The 13,602-nt window shown below is 45.1% G+C and overlaps 1 protein-coding gene across 4 annotated transcripts in view; it reads left to right on the forward strand.

Moving 5' to 3' along the window:
• MBD5 (methyl-CpG binding domain protein 5) overlaps window positions 1-13,240 on the forward strand; it is a 129,780-nt gene extending 116,540 nt beyond the window's left edge. For all 4 annotated transcript variants that reach the window (XM_077181770.1, XM_077181769.1, XM_077181771.1 and 1 more), the window contains 3 exons: window positions 3,839-3,912; window positions 7,140-7,215; window positions 9,759-13,240. In XM_077181770.1, coding sequence (XP_077037885.1) covers window positions 3,839-3,912; window positions 7,140-7,215; window positions 9,759-9,830 — 222 coding nt within the window. In that variant the 3' untranslated portion in view covers window positions 9,831-13,240. The remainder of the gene's footprint in view (window positions 1-3,838; window positions 3,913-7,139; window positions 7,216-9,758) is intronic.
• Window positions 13,241-13,602: the final 362 nt, after the last annotated feature.

Here is a 13,602-nt window from a genome sequence, read left to right on the forward strand (position 1 = left end):
AAAGGAGAAGTGGCCTCATCAGATTGAGGAATCCTTAATGAGTGAAATCTTGCTGATTGACACACACTTCTCACAGGAAATGCACACACACATTTCCAACTCTAAAGGAGGTTTTGATCATCATTTAGTAATAAGGAAAGTGTTCCAATTTGGTCTTTCATACTGAAATTCTTCTTTTGTGTTAACAAATCATGTGCTTGTTGGGGAATATACAGGAAATGCAGTTATCAAGGAGTTATTGGTAATTTTATTATGAAAAATTCTCCCAAATCTGGTCTCCACTGCTCGTGTAACATTTTATCTTTGTAGTTCTTACAAAATGCTGCACATCCTCCACCTAGAAATATTAAAGAATTTTAAAATGCATAAGCAGAAAGTGGAGATTTAAGGAAATAAAGGTTTGTCAGTGACACAAAGAAATCAAATCACTTAAAACTGAGGAGAGTGGGTTACACCAAAGTGTTCCTTTCCCCAAAATTCAGCCAGGAGCAGATACCCAGAGGAGAGAAGGGACAAGAAACTCACCCCATCCCACCCCTGCCATGCCCAGGGACACCTCCCACTGTCCCAGGTTGCTCCAAGTCCCATCCAGTGTGGCCTTGGACATTCCAGGGATCCAGGGGCAGCCCCAGCTGCTCTGGGAATTCCATCCCAGTCCCTCCCCTCTGGAGCTGTAAATGCTGGATGCTTCTCCACTGTGGTTTCACCCCCAGAGCAGGAGAGCTTCAGTGTCCCTTGGCAGGTGAAAGTGCTGAATATTCCAGAGCTTTCCATGGATTAATCCATGCCAGCCCAAAGCAGGAGAGTGTTTCAGAGCTCATCCTCAGGAAGCTCAGAGCCCTGAGTTACCAGTCGGGTTAGGAGCTGGAGGATCACAAACCTTTAGGGCTGAAACAAAACTGGAAGAATTCCATGTTCAGTATCCCTGTCTGAGTCAGGAGCACAGGGACAACATTCCCATTCCCAGTGTGCTTTTGTGGATGAACAGAATCTGTGTGTCCAAATCTCTGTGAATGTTCCATAGAAATGAAAGGTTCACTTGTGTAAAGAGAGGAATTTTCTTACCTGCATTCCTGAGCAATTTCACGTTTCCTCCCTAACCTGTGGCTGCCAGGGTGTGCTGTTGGTTCTGTGCAAAGCTTTGCTGTGCTGGGGTTTCTGTGCATTGTGTGGGGATTATTGTGGGGTGTGAAATCCAGTGGCACCCATTTTATTGGGTACTGAGCACCAAAGCAGGGAAGCAGATCCTTGGAATGCTCACAGCAAGGTGGAGACCAGTCCAAGCTCTCCGTGAGGAATTCCCACATCATGGATCACCTCTGACATCACATCACCTTGAATTAATCATTTTCAATGTAAATATGGAAGAAATGTGTTTGATTCCTTCATCCAGAAGTGTGGGGTGAGCAGCCATTGCAAAGGGCAGGAGCTGAGGGTGGAAAGTGGGATACACAGGGAAAAACCCACGCCAGACCAGAAGGAATCACCTGGAAAACCACAAAGAAACACCCTTGGAAACCAAATGTTCTTCAGGAATTCTGCACCAGCCCATGGTGGGAGTGACCTGCAGCACCTGGGAAAATTCCTTTTCCTCTGGAGCTTCCTGAAAACATCTTTGAAGTCTTTGTGTAACCAAATGTGGCCCTCCTGTGGTACATTAATTTGCTGTTGGGATTTGTACATTCTCTGCTCTTTAGATTGTTTATTACTTGGTTTTTGTTTCCATTTAAAAGACTTTGGGCATTCAGGTATTTAATGGGATCATGGATCTGTTTGGGAGATCCAGACAGGAAAAGCAGGAATTCTGCACTTCTTTTCCTTGGTTTTTGGCTGCTGGAAATTAGAGGAGCCCAAGGAAGTGCAGCAGAAATTTCTGGGAGGAAAAGGAGAAGCCTGAGTCTAATCCCAAACCAGAGGAGTTGTATCTCATTAAGCAATTAATTTGATTATTACCCACCTTGGTTATTATTCATCACCTAAACAGAACCAGAGCAATCAAAGGTTTTGTGGGAGCTTTTCATGGTGAATTTTACCAGGGCAAATCCTGCTCTCAGTGTGATTTTCCAGGGGTTAAACTGGGCTGGTTAAACTGGGCTGGGTTAAACTGGGCTGGGTTAAACTGGGCTGGTTAAACTGGGCTGGTTAAACTGGGCTGGGTTAAACTGAGCTTTTCTGGTGCTGCAGGTAGAACAGGGAGGATTCCTCCCATCTGTGTGTGATCTGGTGTTGATATTGATGATTATTAATTGTGATTTCTGTTGGAGTTGCTTTCCATACCCTGTTTTGTAGCAATTTGATACTTCCCAAAAAACTTTTTTTTAATGTATAACCATCACAAAATGCCAATAATGAAGATCTTTTTGTTGCTTTAAGAGGTTATTTGTTTCCCAAACATGATATTAATTCTTGATAACATTATTTACATGGAACTTTGCAATTTTTCTCCTGGCAGCCCTTGGCAGTTTGTTCCTTATGTGTTTGTTCCACATTTCCATCGTGGATAGGGATAATTCCTTTTCTCTCATGTTTGTCCTTAGAAAAGCTCCCCAGGTTCTCAGTTTCTCCTGAGTTTGTGTTCTTCCAAAATCCAGTGAGGGGAGGAGTTATTGGAAATATTTGCATTAAAAGTGAGCAGGTTTTAGGGGGAAAAATGCTACAATTTGTGGCAGAATTGAATTTATTTCATGAAAATTGAAATCTCAGCTCTCCAAGTGCAGATTTCTCCATTAATGATTCCTGGAAGTGCCTGGATCAGCACATTCCCAATTTCTTTAGCACAGGTGTGACTTTAAGACATGGAAATCTGGTCTGAATGTGTAATTTTGGGCCTTATTTCAAGAGATTTTGGCAACTGCTCACTCATGACCTCCACCTTGTCGTGTCCACACGTCAGATCTGTGGTGAATATAAATTATTTAGGAATTGGAAGGCTCAATTTGGAGGGAATTTGCATTCCCACTTCATTTCCAGGTTGTGTACAGGCACACACTCAATACATTTGTATTTATGGAAAATGTCAAGTGAGATGTAGCAAAGAAACAGGAACTGAACCATTTCTTTTCCTTAGGTTGATGTGTTCTAAATATCTGATTTTGTTTTTACCAGCAGGAATGACTGAGCCAGATCAAAATAACAGAGAGATGTGGCTTCGTGTATTGAGATGCAAATGATGAAATTACAGAGATGTTATCATTAATTTTCTGCTTGTATTGCTTACACTGGGACTTACTGGTGCCCACACAGTGCTTGAAATTGCTTCAATTTAAAATATTCAAGGTTTAAATTCCCAGTTCTCTTGAGCACGTGCCCAAATTCATCCCTGATCAGTAAAAAAAAAAAATAAGAATAATTAAAAGAACTGATTTTAAGACAAATAAATAAAGCTCCAGGTGAAGATTCCTGGATTGAGAAGGCAAAGAAGGATTTCCCTCTGGAATGGGAATGGATTTGGCCGTGCCATGAGTTGAGCAGAGACCTGGGATTCCTCACCCAGGGGCTGGCGGTGATGGGAACACTTTGGTGCCCAAATGGGACCATCATTCCCAGGCACTCAGAATTCCAGGTGTAAATCCATGTGGGAAAGCAGTGCAGAGTGAGCCACTCCACCAGCACTGCCAAGAAAGGGCTTTGAAAGATTCTTCTCCTCAGTTTTGTGCCATGAGTGTCCCAAATTTTGGGTCTCATCGCTGTGAGAAACTCCAGCGATGGATGGATGTGGGAGGCGTGGACAGCTCCAGGTGCTGTTGCTGCCCTGCTGGAGAGGCATCCCTGGGCTGGCAGAGCAGGAAGGGGGGAGTTGCTGCTCTGGGTAACGAGTTTGGTGTCCATCCTTCCCCAGGTGGAGCCGGAGAAGCTGAAGACACTAACGGAGGGGCTGGAGGCGTTCAGCCGCGCCAGGAAAAGGAACAGGAAGTGAGTCCATGCTGCCTCCCCCCTAATCCCACTCATTGCCTTCCCTGGGCCCTCCTGGGCCAGCCCAGCCCAGCTGAGGCCTTCATCCCTTGGCATTCCTCATCTTGGTTCTGGAATCTGAGGTGTTCTGGGTGCATCTCTGTGAAATCTCCCTGTGGGAGCTTCTGGTGGCATTCCTGAGCTCCAGCACCCAAAAAGATCATCCCATCAGAATTATCCTGTCCAAACCACACTTTCTAACCAGACCTGACCTCCTTCCTTCTCCAGGGTTGTTCTGGAAATCTCCTTTATCCCACTGCTCAGAAGGGCTGCAGGATTTGTGGCTGAGCTCTGGCTCACACCTGGGTCAGCTGCTGGGCTTTATCCAACTTTCACCTTTTAGTGACAAATACCAGCACAGAAAAACTGTGAAACAGGAAATACTGGGACATGAAGCTTCAGGATGGGCAAAAAGAGGAAAATTATTGAATTTTGGGGGGAAAATAACTCCTCTGGACATCCTTAAAGGGATGACAGGGTGGGAGCTGTGCTGTGATTGGGTTTGTTCTATGATGGTGTTCGTTTACTGTCATAGGGAAAATACATTCTTAAACCTGTGAGAATTAAACTCAGCTCTGAATGACCACAGGCTGGAAGGGATGAAATAATTCCCTCTCTTCCCCTCCTTTTAAGGGGTGAGCTTTGCTTTCATTTCTGTGTCCCACGGGGCCAAGAGAAGGGATTTTTATACCACTGAGACAGCGGTGGCGGCTGTTTCTTCCAACATCATCCCCAAAATACCTTCCTGGATTTTAAGGGAACTCAGAAGGGTTTCTGGTGACTTCCCAGTTATTTATTCATGTCCCTGAAGTGAACTCAAGGACAGCAGGAGCAGATTTAAAGTGGTTAAAGCTGACAGAAACTACTGCTTTACAGCCCTTACAGAGATCCTTCTCCATATTTCAGCTTACTCCCTAGTCTGAGTCCTTTGGTGGACATTTCCTGGTTTCCCCATTCCTGCTGTAGATTTATCTGGCAAAGTTCATGGGTTTGTTTCTGGTTTGTGATGCACTATTGGATTTTTATCCAATTTTTTGAAACATTTAGTGTTGAATACAATTGCTGCACATGGAGTGCTCATCACACAGGCCCAAGGTTGGTTCAGCAGAGCAGGATTGGTCTCCAAGCCCTTGAAATGGCGTTCACATCCCACAACAGTTCATGGAATTGATGATTCCATGAATCCTTAATGTCTCAGTTCCACCTCAGCCCTTCCTTTCCTGCTGGAGCCACGTCCCTGCTTTGCTCCCCAGGCCATTACTGACCCCCAAACTGGGAATAATGAGCTTTGACTCTGTGATTTAGAAGGCTGAACAATTGTTTTCTTAAGCTGTGCTGTATTAATACTAAACTATACTAAAGAAAAACTCGTGACCCTTTCTAGACACAGCTTTGATGTAATTGGTCAATCAATCTGAGCAACCATCACCAGAGTCCAATTAACCAATCCCTTTTGGTAAACAATCTCCATAACACATTCCCCATGTGCCAAGCAACAGGAGCAGCAAATTGAGATAAGAATTGTTTTCTCTCTCTCAACTCTCTCACTGCTTTCCCCAGAAAAAACCCAGGGAGAGAGAATTCTATCTCTGCCTGTTAAAGGAGTGTGTGAGTGCCACAGGCCATGGCACAGCTTCCTCAGCTCTCCAGATGTGCTCTGCTGTACTTGTGGGGTGCCCCATGGCAGGAAGGAATGGTGAATCTGACTCCATGTTCTCAGAAGGCTGATTTGTTATTTTATGATCCTATATTATATTAAAGAATACTAAACTATACTAAAGAATACAGAAAGGATACTTACAGAAGGCTGAAAGATAATAATGAAAACTCAGAGTCCTGACACAGCTGGCAGTGATTGGTCATTAAGTCAAAACAATTCACAGAAACCAATGAAACAACCACCTGTGGGCAAACAACCTCCAAACACATTCCACATGTGAGCAAAACCCAGGAGAAGCAATCAGATAATTATTGTTTCCCATTTCTCTGAGGCTTCCCAGCTTCCCAGGAGCAGAATCCTGGGCAAAGGGGATTTTCCAGAGAATGTGACAGTGACAGGGCTCTGCTGGAGCCTCCCCTGGTGCAGCTCTGCCCTCCCAGGCTCTGGTGATCCCTGCTCTGCTGGGCCCCAGCATTCCCAGTCCCACTGCACACAGAGCATCTCCAGGGGCCCCCCCCAGTCCCAGCTCCTTCTGCCGGCCTTTGCTGCTCCTCTGGCTGCTCCCATCTCCCTGCAGTCAGGAATGTGCCACCTCCCATCCCCTCCATGCCATCCTCACCTGTCCTGCTCAGCTGTGCCAGGCTGGAGTCCCATCTCTGCTGTCCCTCCTGCTGGACACGTGCCACGGGCAGGGTGGGACCGGGCTGAAGCTTCCAGTGCCTTCCCAAGGTTGATTTTAAATGGATATTGGGCAGGAATTCTTCCCTGGCAGGGTGGGCAGGCCCTGGCACAGGTGCCCAGAGCAGCTGGGGCTGCCCCTGGATCCCTGCAGTGCCCAGGGCCAGGTTGGAGCAGCCTGGGGCAGTGGGAGGTGTCCCTGCCATGGCAGGGGTGGATGGGATGGGCTTTAGGGTCCCTTCCAACCCCAACCATTGCAGGGTTCTGTGATTAAAAGGAAAGGTTTTTATAGGAAGTGTCTCTGTGAGGGACAGGCCCGGTGTCCCAGCAGGGGACAAGGTGCCATCACCTTCCCTCGTGACAGACACAGTTCTGCTCATCCTCCATCTCCTCCTCCCATTTCCTCACCTCCACAGCAGGAGCTGTCACCATGTCCAAGTGGAAAAGTCCTTCAGGAACAAAGAGACCCCATAGAATGGTCCCTGTGAAAGGAAACGTGCTTGGAGCTGCCCCATGACCTGGGGCAATTGGGGTGGGAAGAAGGAAACCTCCACCCCAGCTCTCCCTCAGCCTGTGGGGTGCTGCCATTCCAGGGGAAAATGGGATATTTGAGATCATTAATGCAGTTCATTGGAAGTTAGAAGGATATTTAACTTTCCTTCTGTAATCCCAGCACAAACATTTCCTTTCCACAATATTGTTACAGTTCTGATCTTGCTCCTTGTGCCCCCAGCCTGGGAGGCTCCAGGGTCAGCACCTCCCCAATGAATTCATGTGTTTGTTATTCAATTTGCTCAGGTTTTCTTTCTGTCCTTGAGAGTTACTGATGCCTTTCATCTTTTCTCCCCAGAAGTGGAAAGCTAAATAACCATTTAGAAGCTGCTATACACGAGGCCATGAGTGAACTAGACAAAATGTCTGGGAATGTAAGTTCCTTTTCCTTGGGAATATTCTCCTTTTCCATGTTTCTGCATGTGTGTCCATTGGAGGGAGGCTTGCTTTGGGTGGCTTTCTAACAAATCCTGGTTTTATTTTCTGGAATAATGAGGAATTTTCAATATTTCCCCTGCATTAAAAACTGTTTGCAGAGGTGTGACAGTTCTGAAAAATAGGAGAAGTTGTAGGATTTTAGGTGCATTGCAAATTTTATTGCTTTTGACAAAAGAGATTTACACATCCAGCCTGATGATACTTGGATGAGTTCCAGTCCTGCTCCTGTTCCAGGGGGCTCCTCTGGCTGCTGACACAAAATCAGGCTCATTTCCTTCTCAGCTGGAGTAGCAGGGTAATGAAACCACATTTGAAAGCACCTTTCTTTTGAGTGCAAAACTTTTGGAATTCAGCTATCCCCATGAGAAATGAAAGATAGTGTCATGAAAGGTAAGTTTAAAAAAAAAAAAAAAGAATATTTCTAATATCACACCCAAGAGTGGTTTTTGCACACTAATTACACTGTCACAGTGTAACTCCAGCATCTTTCCAATGACAAGCTTGGTTTATAAGATATCCTCATTTCTGTTTGTAAAGCATGGCTGTAATTTCATTCCAGCCAACCTAAAAATAAAAAACAAATCTATCACAGCACGTGTAACTTCCCACATCTTCTATTTGGTCATTAATTATTCAAATTATTAATTATAAAATGTTTTAACACAGGGGAAAAAAAAGGTTTTTGGCTGATATTCAGTGTTCAGGACTGAAGATGTGCAGGTTTGGAAGTTACAGTAACACTTTTGGAGCTTCTGGAGCACCAAAAAGGAAATATATTTCTATTTATTTATATATTTGAAGAACTGAAGGCTTAGAGCTTATTTCAGACCTAACAAGAAATATTTAAAAAGTTATTGAGTAGCTTCTAAGTAAGAACTCAACCAGATCTTTTATTAAAGCTGAATTTAACAAACTGAGATTTGAGCTTTGATATAAAACAACATTATTGTGTTTCCCTCCTATGGAAGGACAAAGAAAGCAGGAGGTGATTGGGATAAATTTGGGATGGGTGTTGGGGCTGGCCCATCCTGCTGCCACCTTTTCCCACCCATAAATGCAGGAATATCAAAAGCTGCCTGCTCTGGGCATTGGGAGCAGCAGAAAGTGCTCAGGGGAAGTGCTTGGTGGGATTTGCTGCTCTGATTGTTGTGGCACCAAACTGGACCTGCAGTGCCTTGACTGATCCTCTGATTTTGTGGGCACAGGATTTGGGATCAGGGCTGCTTTCCATAGGGATTCTCATTCCCAGAAGCCCTCCCAGGGCATCAGCAGCTCTTTTTAGTGGCTTGCAGCTCCTGCAGCTCCTGCAGCTCAGCCCCAGCCGTGTGAAAGGTGCAGCAGGATCCTCAGCTCAGCAGGGAATTCTGGCAGGAGCAGTGGGAGCAGCAGTGTCAGGGGATGGAGAGCTCGGGAGGGAGCCAGGGAGCGCCGAGCGTTGGTTCCTGTGCTGGGAGCTGCAGCTGCTGCCGACAGATGGTGGTGGAATTCCACAGCAGCTCAGCCTTCCTCCTCCTCCTCCTCCTCTCTGCCCTCCTGCTTCTCCCTGAGCAGCCAGCAATGCCAGGCTTTGCCTCTCAAATCATCCAGCATTAGTGGGAATTGAATGTTTCCTTTTAAACACAGAGTTTCCTGGACATCCCTCGTTCCTTAAGAACAGCCCTGAGCTGAACTCACCCAATTTCCCATTACCAGCATTTTCTCACCATCTTCTCCCCACCTTTTATCACTCTGCTTACTAAAATGTGTGAAGGTTTGTCACTAAATTTGCCATTATTGCACTTTGGGGTCAGTCCTTGATTTGAGGGTTTCAGTCCCTGATTTTGGGGGTTTAAGTCCTTGATTTGGGGGTTTGAGTCCTTGATTTGGGGGTTTCAGTCCCTGATTTTGGGGGTTTGAATCCTTGATTTGGGGGTTTCAGTTCCTGATTTGGGGGTTTCAGTCCCTGATTTGGGGGTTTCAGTTCCTGATTTTGGGGTTTCAGTCCCTGATTTGGGGGCTTCAGTTCCTGATTTGAGGGTTTCAGTCCCTGATTTGGGGGTTTCAGTCCCTGATTTGGGGGTTTCAGTTCCTGATTTTGGGGTTTCAGTTCCTGATTTGAGGGTTTCAGTCCCTGATTTGGGGGTTTCAGTCCCTGATTTGGGGGTTTCAATTCTTGATTTTGGGGTTTCAGTTCTTGATTTTGGGGTTTCAGTCCCTGATTAAGGGGTTTCAGTTCCTGATTTTGGGGGTTTCAGTCCCTGATTTTGTGGGTTTCAGTCCCTGATTAAGGGATTGTTCCCCAGCCACCTCAGCTGCTGCCTCTCTCAGGATTTGGGATGCACAGGTTATGGAACCAACCTTTTCCTCTCTCAGAGTTGTTGAGGTCCCTTAGTTCTGTGTAGCTGTGAAGTGCCCAGAGCTGGTTCCTGCCAGCCCCTCTGCAGCCCCTGGATGCCCCTCACCAGTTCCTTTGCTAACTTGTGCATGTATTTATTTTTAGGTCCACCAAATCCCGCAGGGAGACAGACAAGTGAAGCCTCCAAAACTCAAGAGGAGGAAGATCTCTAGATAACATTGAATGTCTTTGTTACTGGTCCAGTCCTTATCACAGTGAGCGTGCACATGAGTCTATCTGTAGGTATTGATCCAGACGTGGCTCTGTCAGTGTTTCTGTGGAGACAGCTCGCTGCCATGGCAGGGCACCACGAGGAGCAGTGGTACCAGATTTGGGGTGATTAGGAGGGATAGAGGTTGCTGGATAAGCCAATCAGAAATCGTGAAAGGTTGCAGTAACAATGTCAGATGATTACTGAGATTTTTTTTTTTTCTATAATACTAAAAAAATTGTGATTATAAGAAATAGTCCAAATGTTTCTGAGAAATTTTCATTGTGTATATAGATAATACAGAATTTCATGGTGATATCTGAACTGTAAATATTGTACAATATTGTCATGTACAAGCGTACCTAATGCACACTTTATCTTTTATTGTACAAAAAATAGTGTACAAAATTCTTTGGTTTCTATTGAGTACACATACAAGAGACTACCAGTGTAAAGTGATAAATAAAAATACAGCCTAAATGCTTTTATATGATAATGTAAAAGATGCTGTTTTTGTATTTAACAGCAGAGAGAAGGCATGATTATGTAATACCTTAATTATGACATCCACTTCACGCCACTGAGTGTTCATTGCTCTGTCTGTTTGGAATGAACCTTGCCTGGAAGTGCTGGACTCCAGTTCAGGCCTTTAGGAGAGCGCAGCCTCGCAGATTCCCAGTGTGGGATGTGGGATCACAGCTCTGAGTAACAATTCCAAGGCTGCAACCCCTCGGTTGCGTTTTTATTTACGTAGCTTTGAACGTAGAACGCTGTAGGTTTGATTAAAAAGGACAAAAACAAAAAAAAAAAGAGAGTAGAGGGACTATTTTAGTCAACCATTTCTGTAGGAGAAGTTTCATAGCCACCTGAGGAACTAAAGAGTCGATCTCCCCTAACGTTGAGCCCCTCCAACCACCCCCTAGATTAATTAGCTTTGATTACCTAACGTCATTAACACGGTGTTTCCTCGGAAGGGGGCAGAGGCCCTGCTTCCAGGAGCGATCAGGATTGATTGCTGGTGATTACCTTTGGTTTGGCAGTAGGATGAAAGGGCAACGCTCCGCAGCGTCCGGGAAAAGCAATCCCAGGATCCATCTCGCAGTATTAAACCGGAAAAAAAGTTAAGGGTGGCTTACAAAACTATTAGCAACAGTAATTTTTATCAGTATTATGTAACATATCAGATTTATTTTATTTAAAAAGAATTATTTATACCATTAACAGATTCTTATATATATTAATGTGGCTGAAATGCGCAGGTTAAATCTATTAACCAAATTATTTATGTTATATTAAGTGAGAAATGTGAAACATATGTAGAAAAAAAAAATTAATACACTACAGATTTAAAAGTCTAAAGCTATGAGCCATTATAAAATTAACGAACGGAAGTGTAGCACAACATTCTTTCCATTTGATTTCATTTTTCTTTTTCACACGGCCGCTGGCGACGGTGCCGAGGCTTCCCCAGAGAGCTCCCAGCCACATTCCCGGTGCTGGGGAGCTTTCCCTCCGCGCCAGGGCCGGGAGCAGTGCTTACCTCAGATCTCCTTGTCCCCGGCCCCGCCCGTGGCTCTCTGGCTAAGGACTGGCAGTGATCAGCACCCCGGGGTCCCAGGGTCCCAGGGTCCCAGGATGCGGCTCCTTCTCCTCCTGCCCGAGTCCCCTGCTGGGTGCCCAGGGCAGCGCTGGGGCTCGGTGCTGGGCACGCAGCTACCTCGGGGCTCCCGGGCTGGCTCCTGTCCCGGGTCCCTTCCGCGGGCAGGTTCATTTGTCTCTCCTCCTCCTCCTCCTGCTCCTGCTCCTGCTCCTGCTCCCGGGGCTGTTCCAGGGCTGCCAGCTCCCGTTGTCCCGTGGCCGTGTCCTGGTGGCCCTGGCTCTGCCCGTCCCGATGCGCGCGTGGGCGAGCGCTGGAGCCCCTGTCCCTCGGGATCCCCTTTGCCTCCTCCCTCTGCTTCGTGTCCCAGAGCTGAGTTTGTGTCTCCTTTGGCCCTTAGGTCTGTGCTCCCTCCCCGCTGTTTTACTTTACATCCCTAAGATTATGTAAAGTATTCTCGTGCACTTGATTTCCTCGGTTAATAATGGCATTGATGTGGGTGCTAGGAGTAGTTTGTTTCAGTCCATACCAATTTTTTTTTTCTCTTTTAGAGTTTTTATGGTTTCATGTAAGCAGTTAATGTAAATATTGTGAGCATTACAGGTCATGCAGTGTTGTAACATTTTAAGAAATGTTGCACCGACTTTACGATTAAAAAACTGGTCACTCATACTTGAATTTTGCCCATAGAGCCATTTCTTTCTCTTTGCATTAAAGCATAATCTACTTTTTTGATGGAGGCCCAACCCTTCTTTCTACCTTATTATTTTTTGTTTAATAAATCTCTATTTTTTCTAATAGAAGACTTAAAAATGAAAATTTAAAAAAAAAAATACTTTTTGCCTACTTTCTAATTTAAGAGAGAATTCCTATATTTAAAAGGTGGAGAAAAAAACAAAAAAAAGACAAAAAAACACACAAAAAAAAAAATACTCCATTGTGGAAAGTGGAACACCACTGGATTTGTCATTAACATGGCACAATCACCCGAAAGTGGCTGAGTGCAGCGAGCCCACGACGCCGACCAGGACCTCGGTAGATTTAGGGAACGCCGTGATTCCTTGAGGATGTAAAGTGTTGCATATTCTTGTCTATTTATTTATTTATTTATTATGCTTTCTTTTGCTTAAGTGGGTGACAATGTGGTTGAGTCATTCAGATGACATTCAAATTAAAGGAAATATTCCTCTTTCTATTATGGTGCGTTGTGTGAACACCATAAACAAAACGAAACAAAAATATTTTCATTTCTTTTGATGGATTTTCTTCGTATTTTCAACTTCCTGGCTGGTATCAGCTGCAAACAAAAAAAAAATATCCACAAAGTTTAAAAATAATTTTAAAAAAAGAAAAAAAAAAAAAAACAAAAACAACCCACCCCACCTCTGATGTCCCAGGTCTGTTATCCTCACAGTCTAAGGTTTTAGGGGTTAAGAGAAACTTCAAATTCCAAGGTCTTTCTGAAATCATCTTTGCAGAAGGTTTATAAGTCATGTGAAATCCTTTTGGAGTCCCTGAGTTTGATGGTCTAGAGATATTAGAGGGCTCGTGGTGGACTGAATTACCTTAGGACTGAATTACCTTTCTTAGCTACAGTTTGTATTTTGCTATGTAGGGTTGTAATGTGAGAATTCCAGAAGAGCCGTAGCATAAAAGTGCTTTTCTATTTTTTAAAAAAACCCATTCTAGTCTTACTAAGAATTAGAGAATTTTTTTAATATCAGTTTTGTAATTTTTGATAAAGTTGTCAATATTATGATTAAATCACCAGAAAAAACAGTTCCTGTGCTGTTCTCTTCGGGGCAGGGACTTTGTCTTCCGACGGATTCTTCGATGCCACCATGGGATGCCCCCTCTTAAACGGGGCCTCGGGCACCGCTGTGGAATTAAATCGCTCCCCACAGCTGTGAGGCTGAGTCACATCCATGAGAGCCAAGGCAATTCCCAGGTCAGGCTGCAGGTCCCTGCCTGTCCATGGTCCGTGCGCTCCGGGGAGGCCTCGGCGGCGCCGCCGCGTCCCACGGGTAAGTTCGGGGAGCCGGCGGAGGCTCCTGCTCCCAGCAGACAGGATCCCATCCCAGGCATTGCCATCCACCCCATCCCACCCCTCTGAGCCAGCAGCTGCACCTCCGGGGGCCAGG

Source organism: Agelaius phoeniceus, chromosome 7 (genome assembly GCF_051311805.1).
Source record: "Agelaius phoeniceus isolate bAgePho1 chromosome 7, bAgePho1.hap1, whole genome shotgun sequence".
In the NCBI taxonomy this organism is placed as follows: Eukaryota; Metazoa; Chordata; class Aves; order Passeriformes; family Icteridae; genus Agelaius; species Agelaius phoeniceus.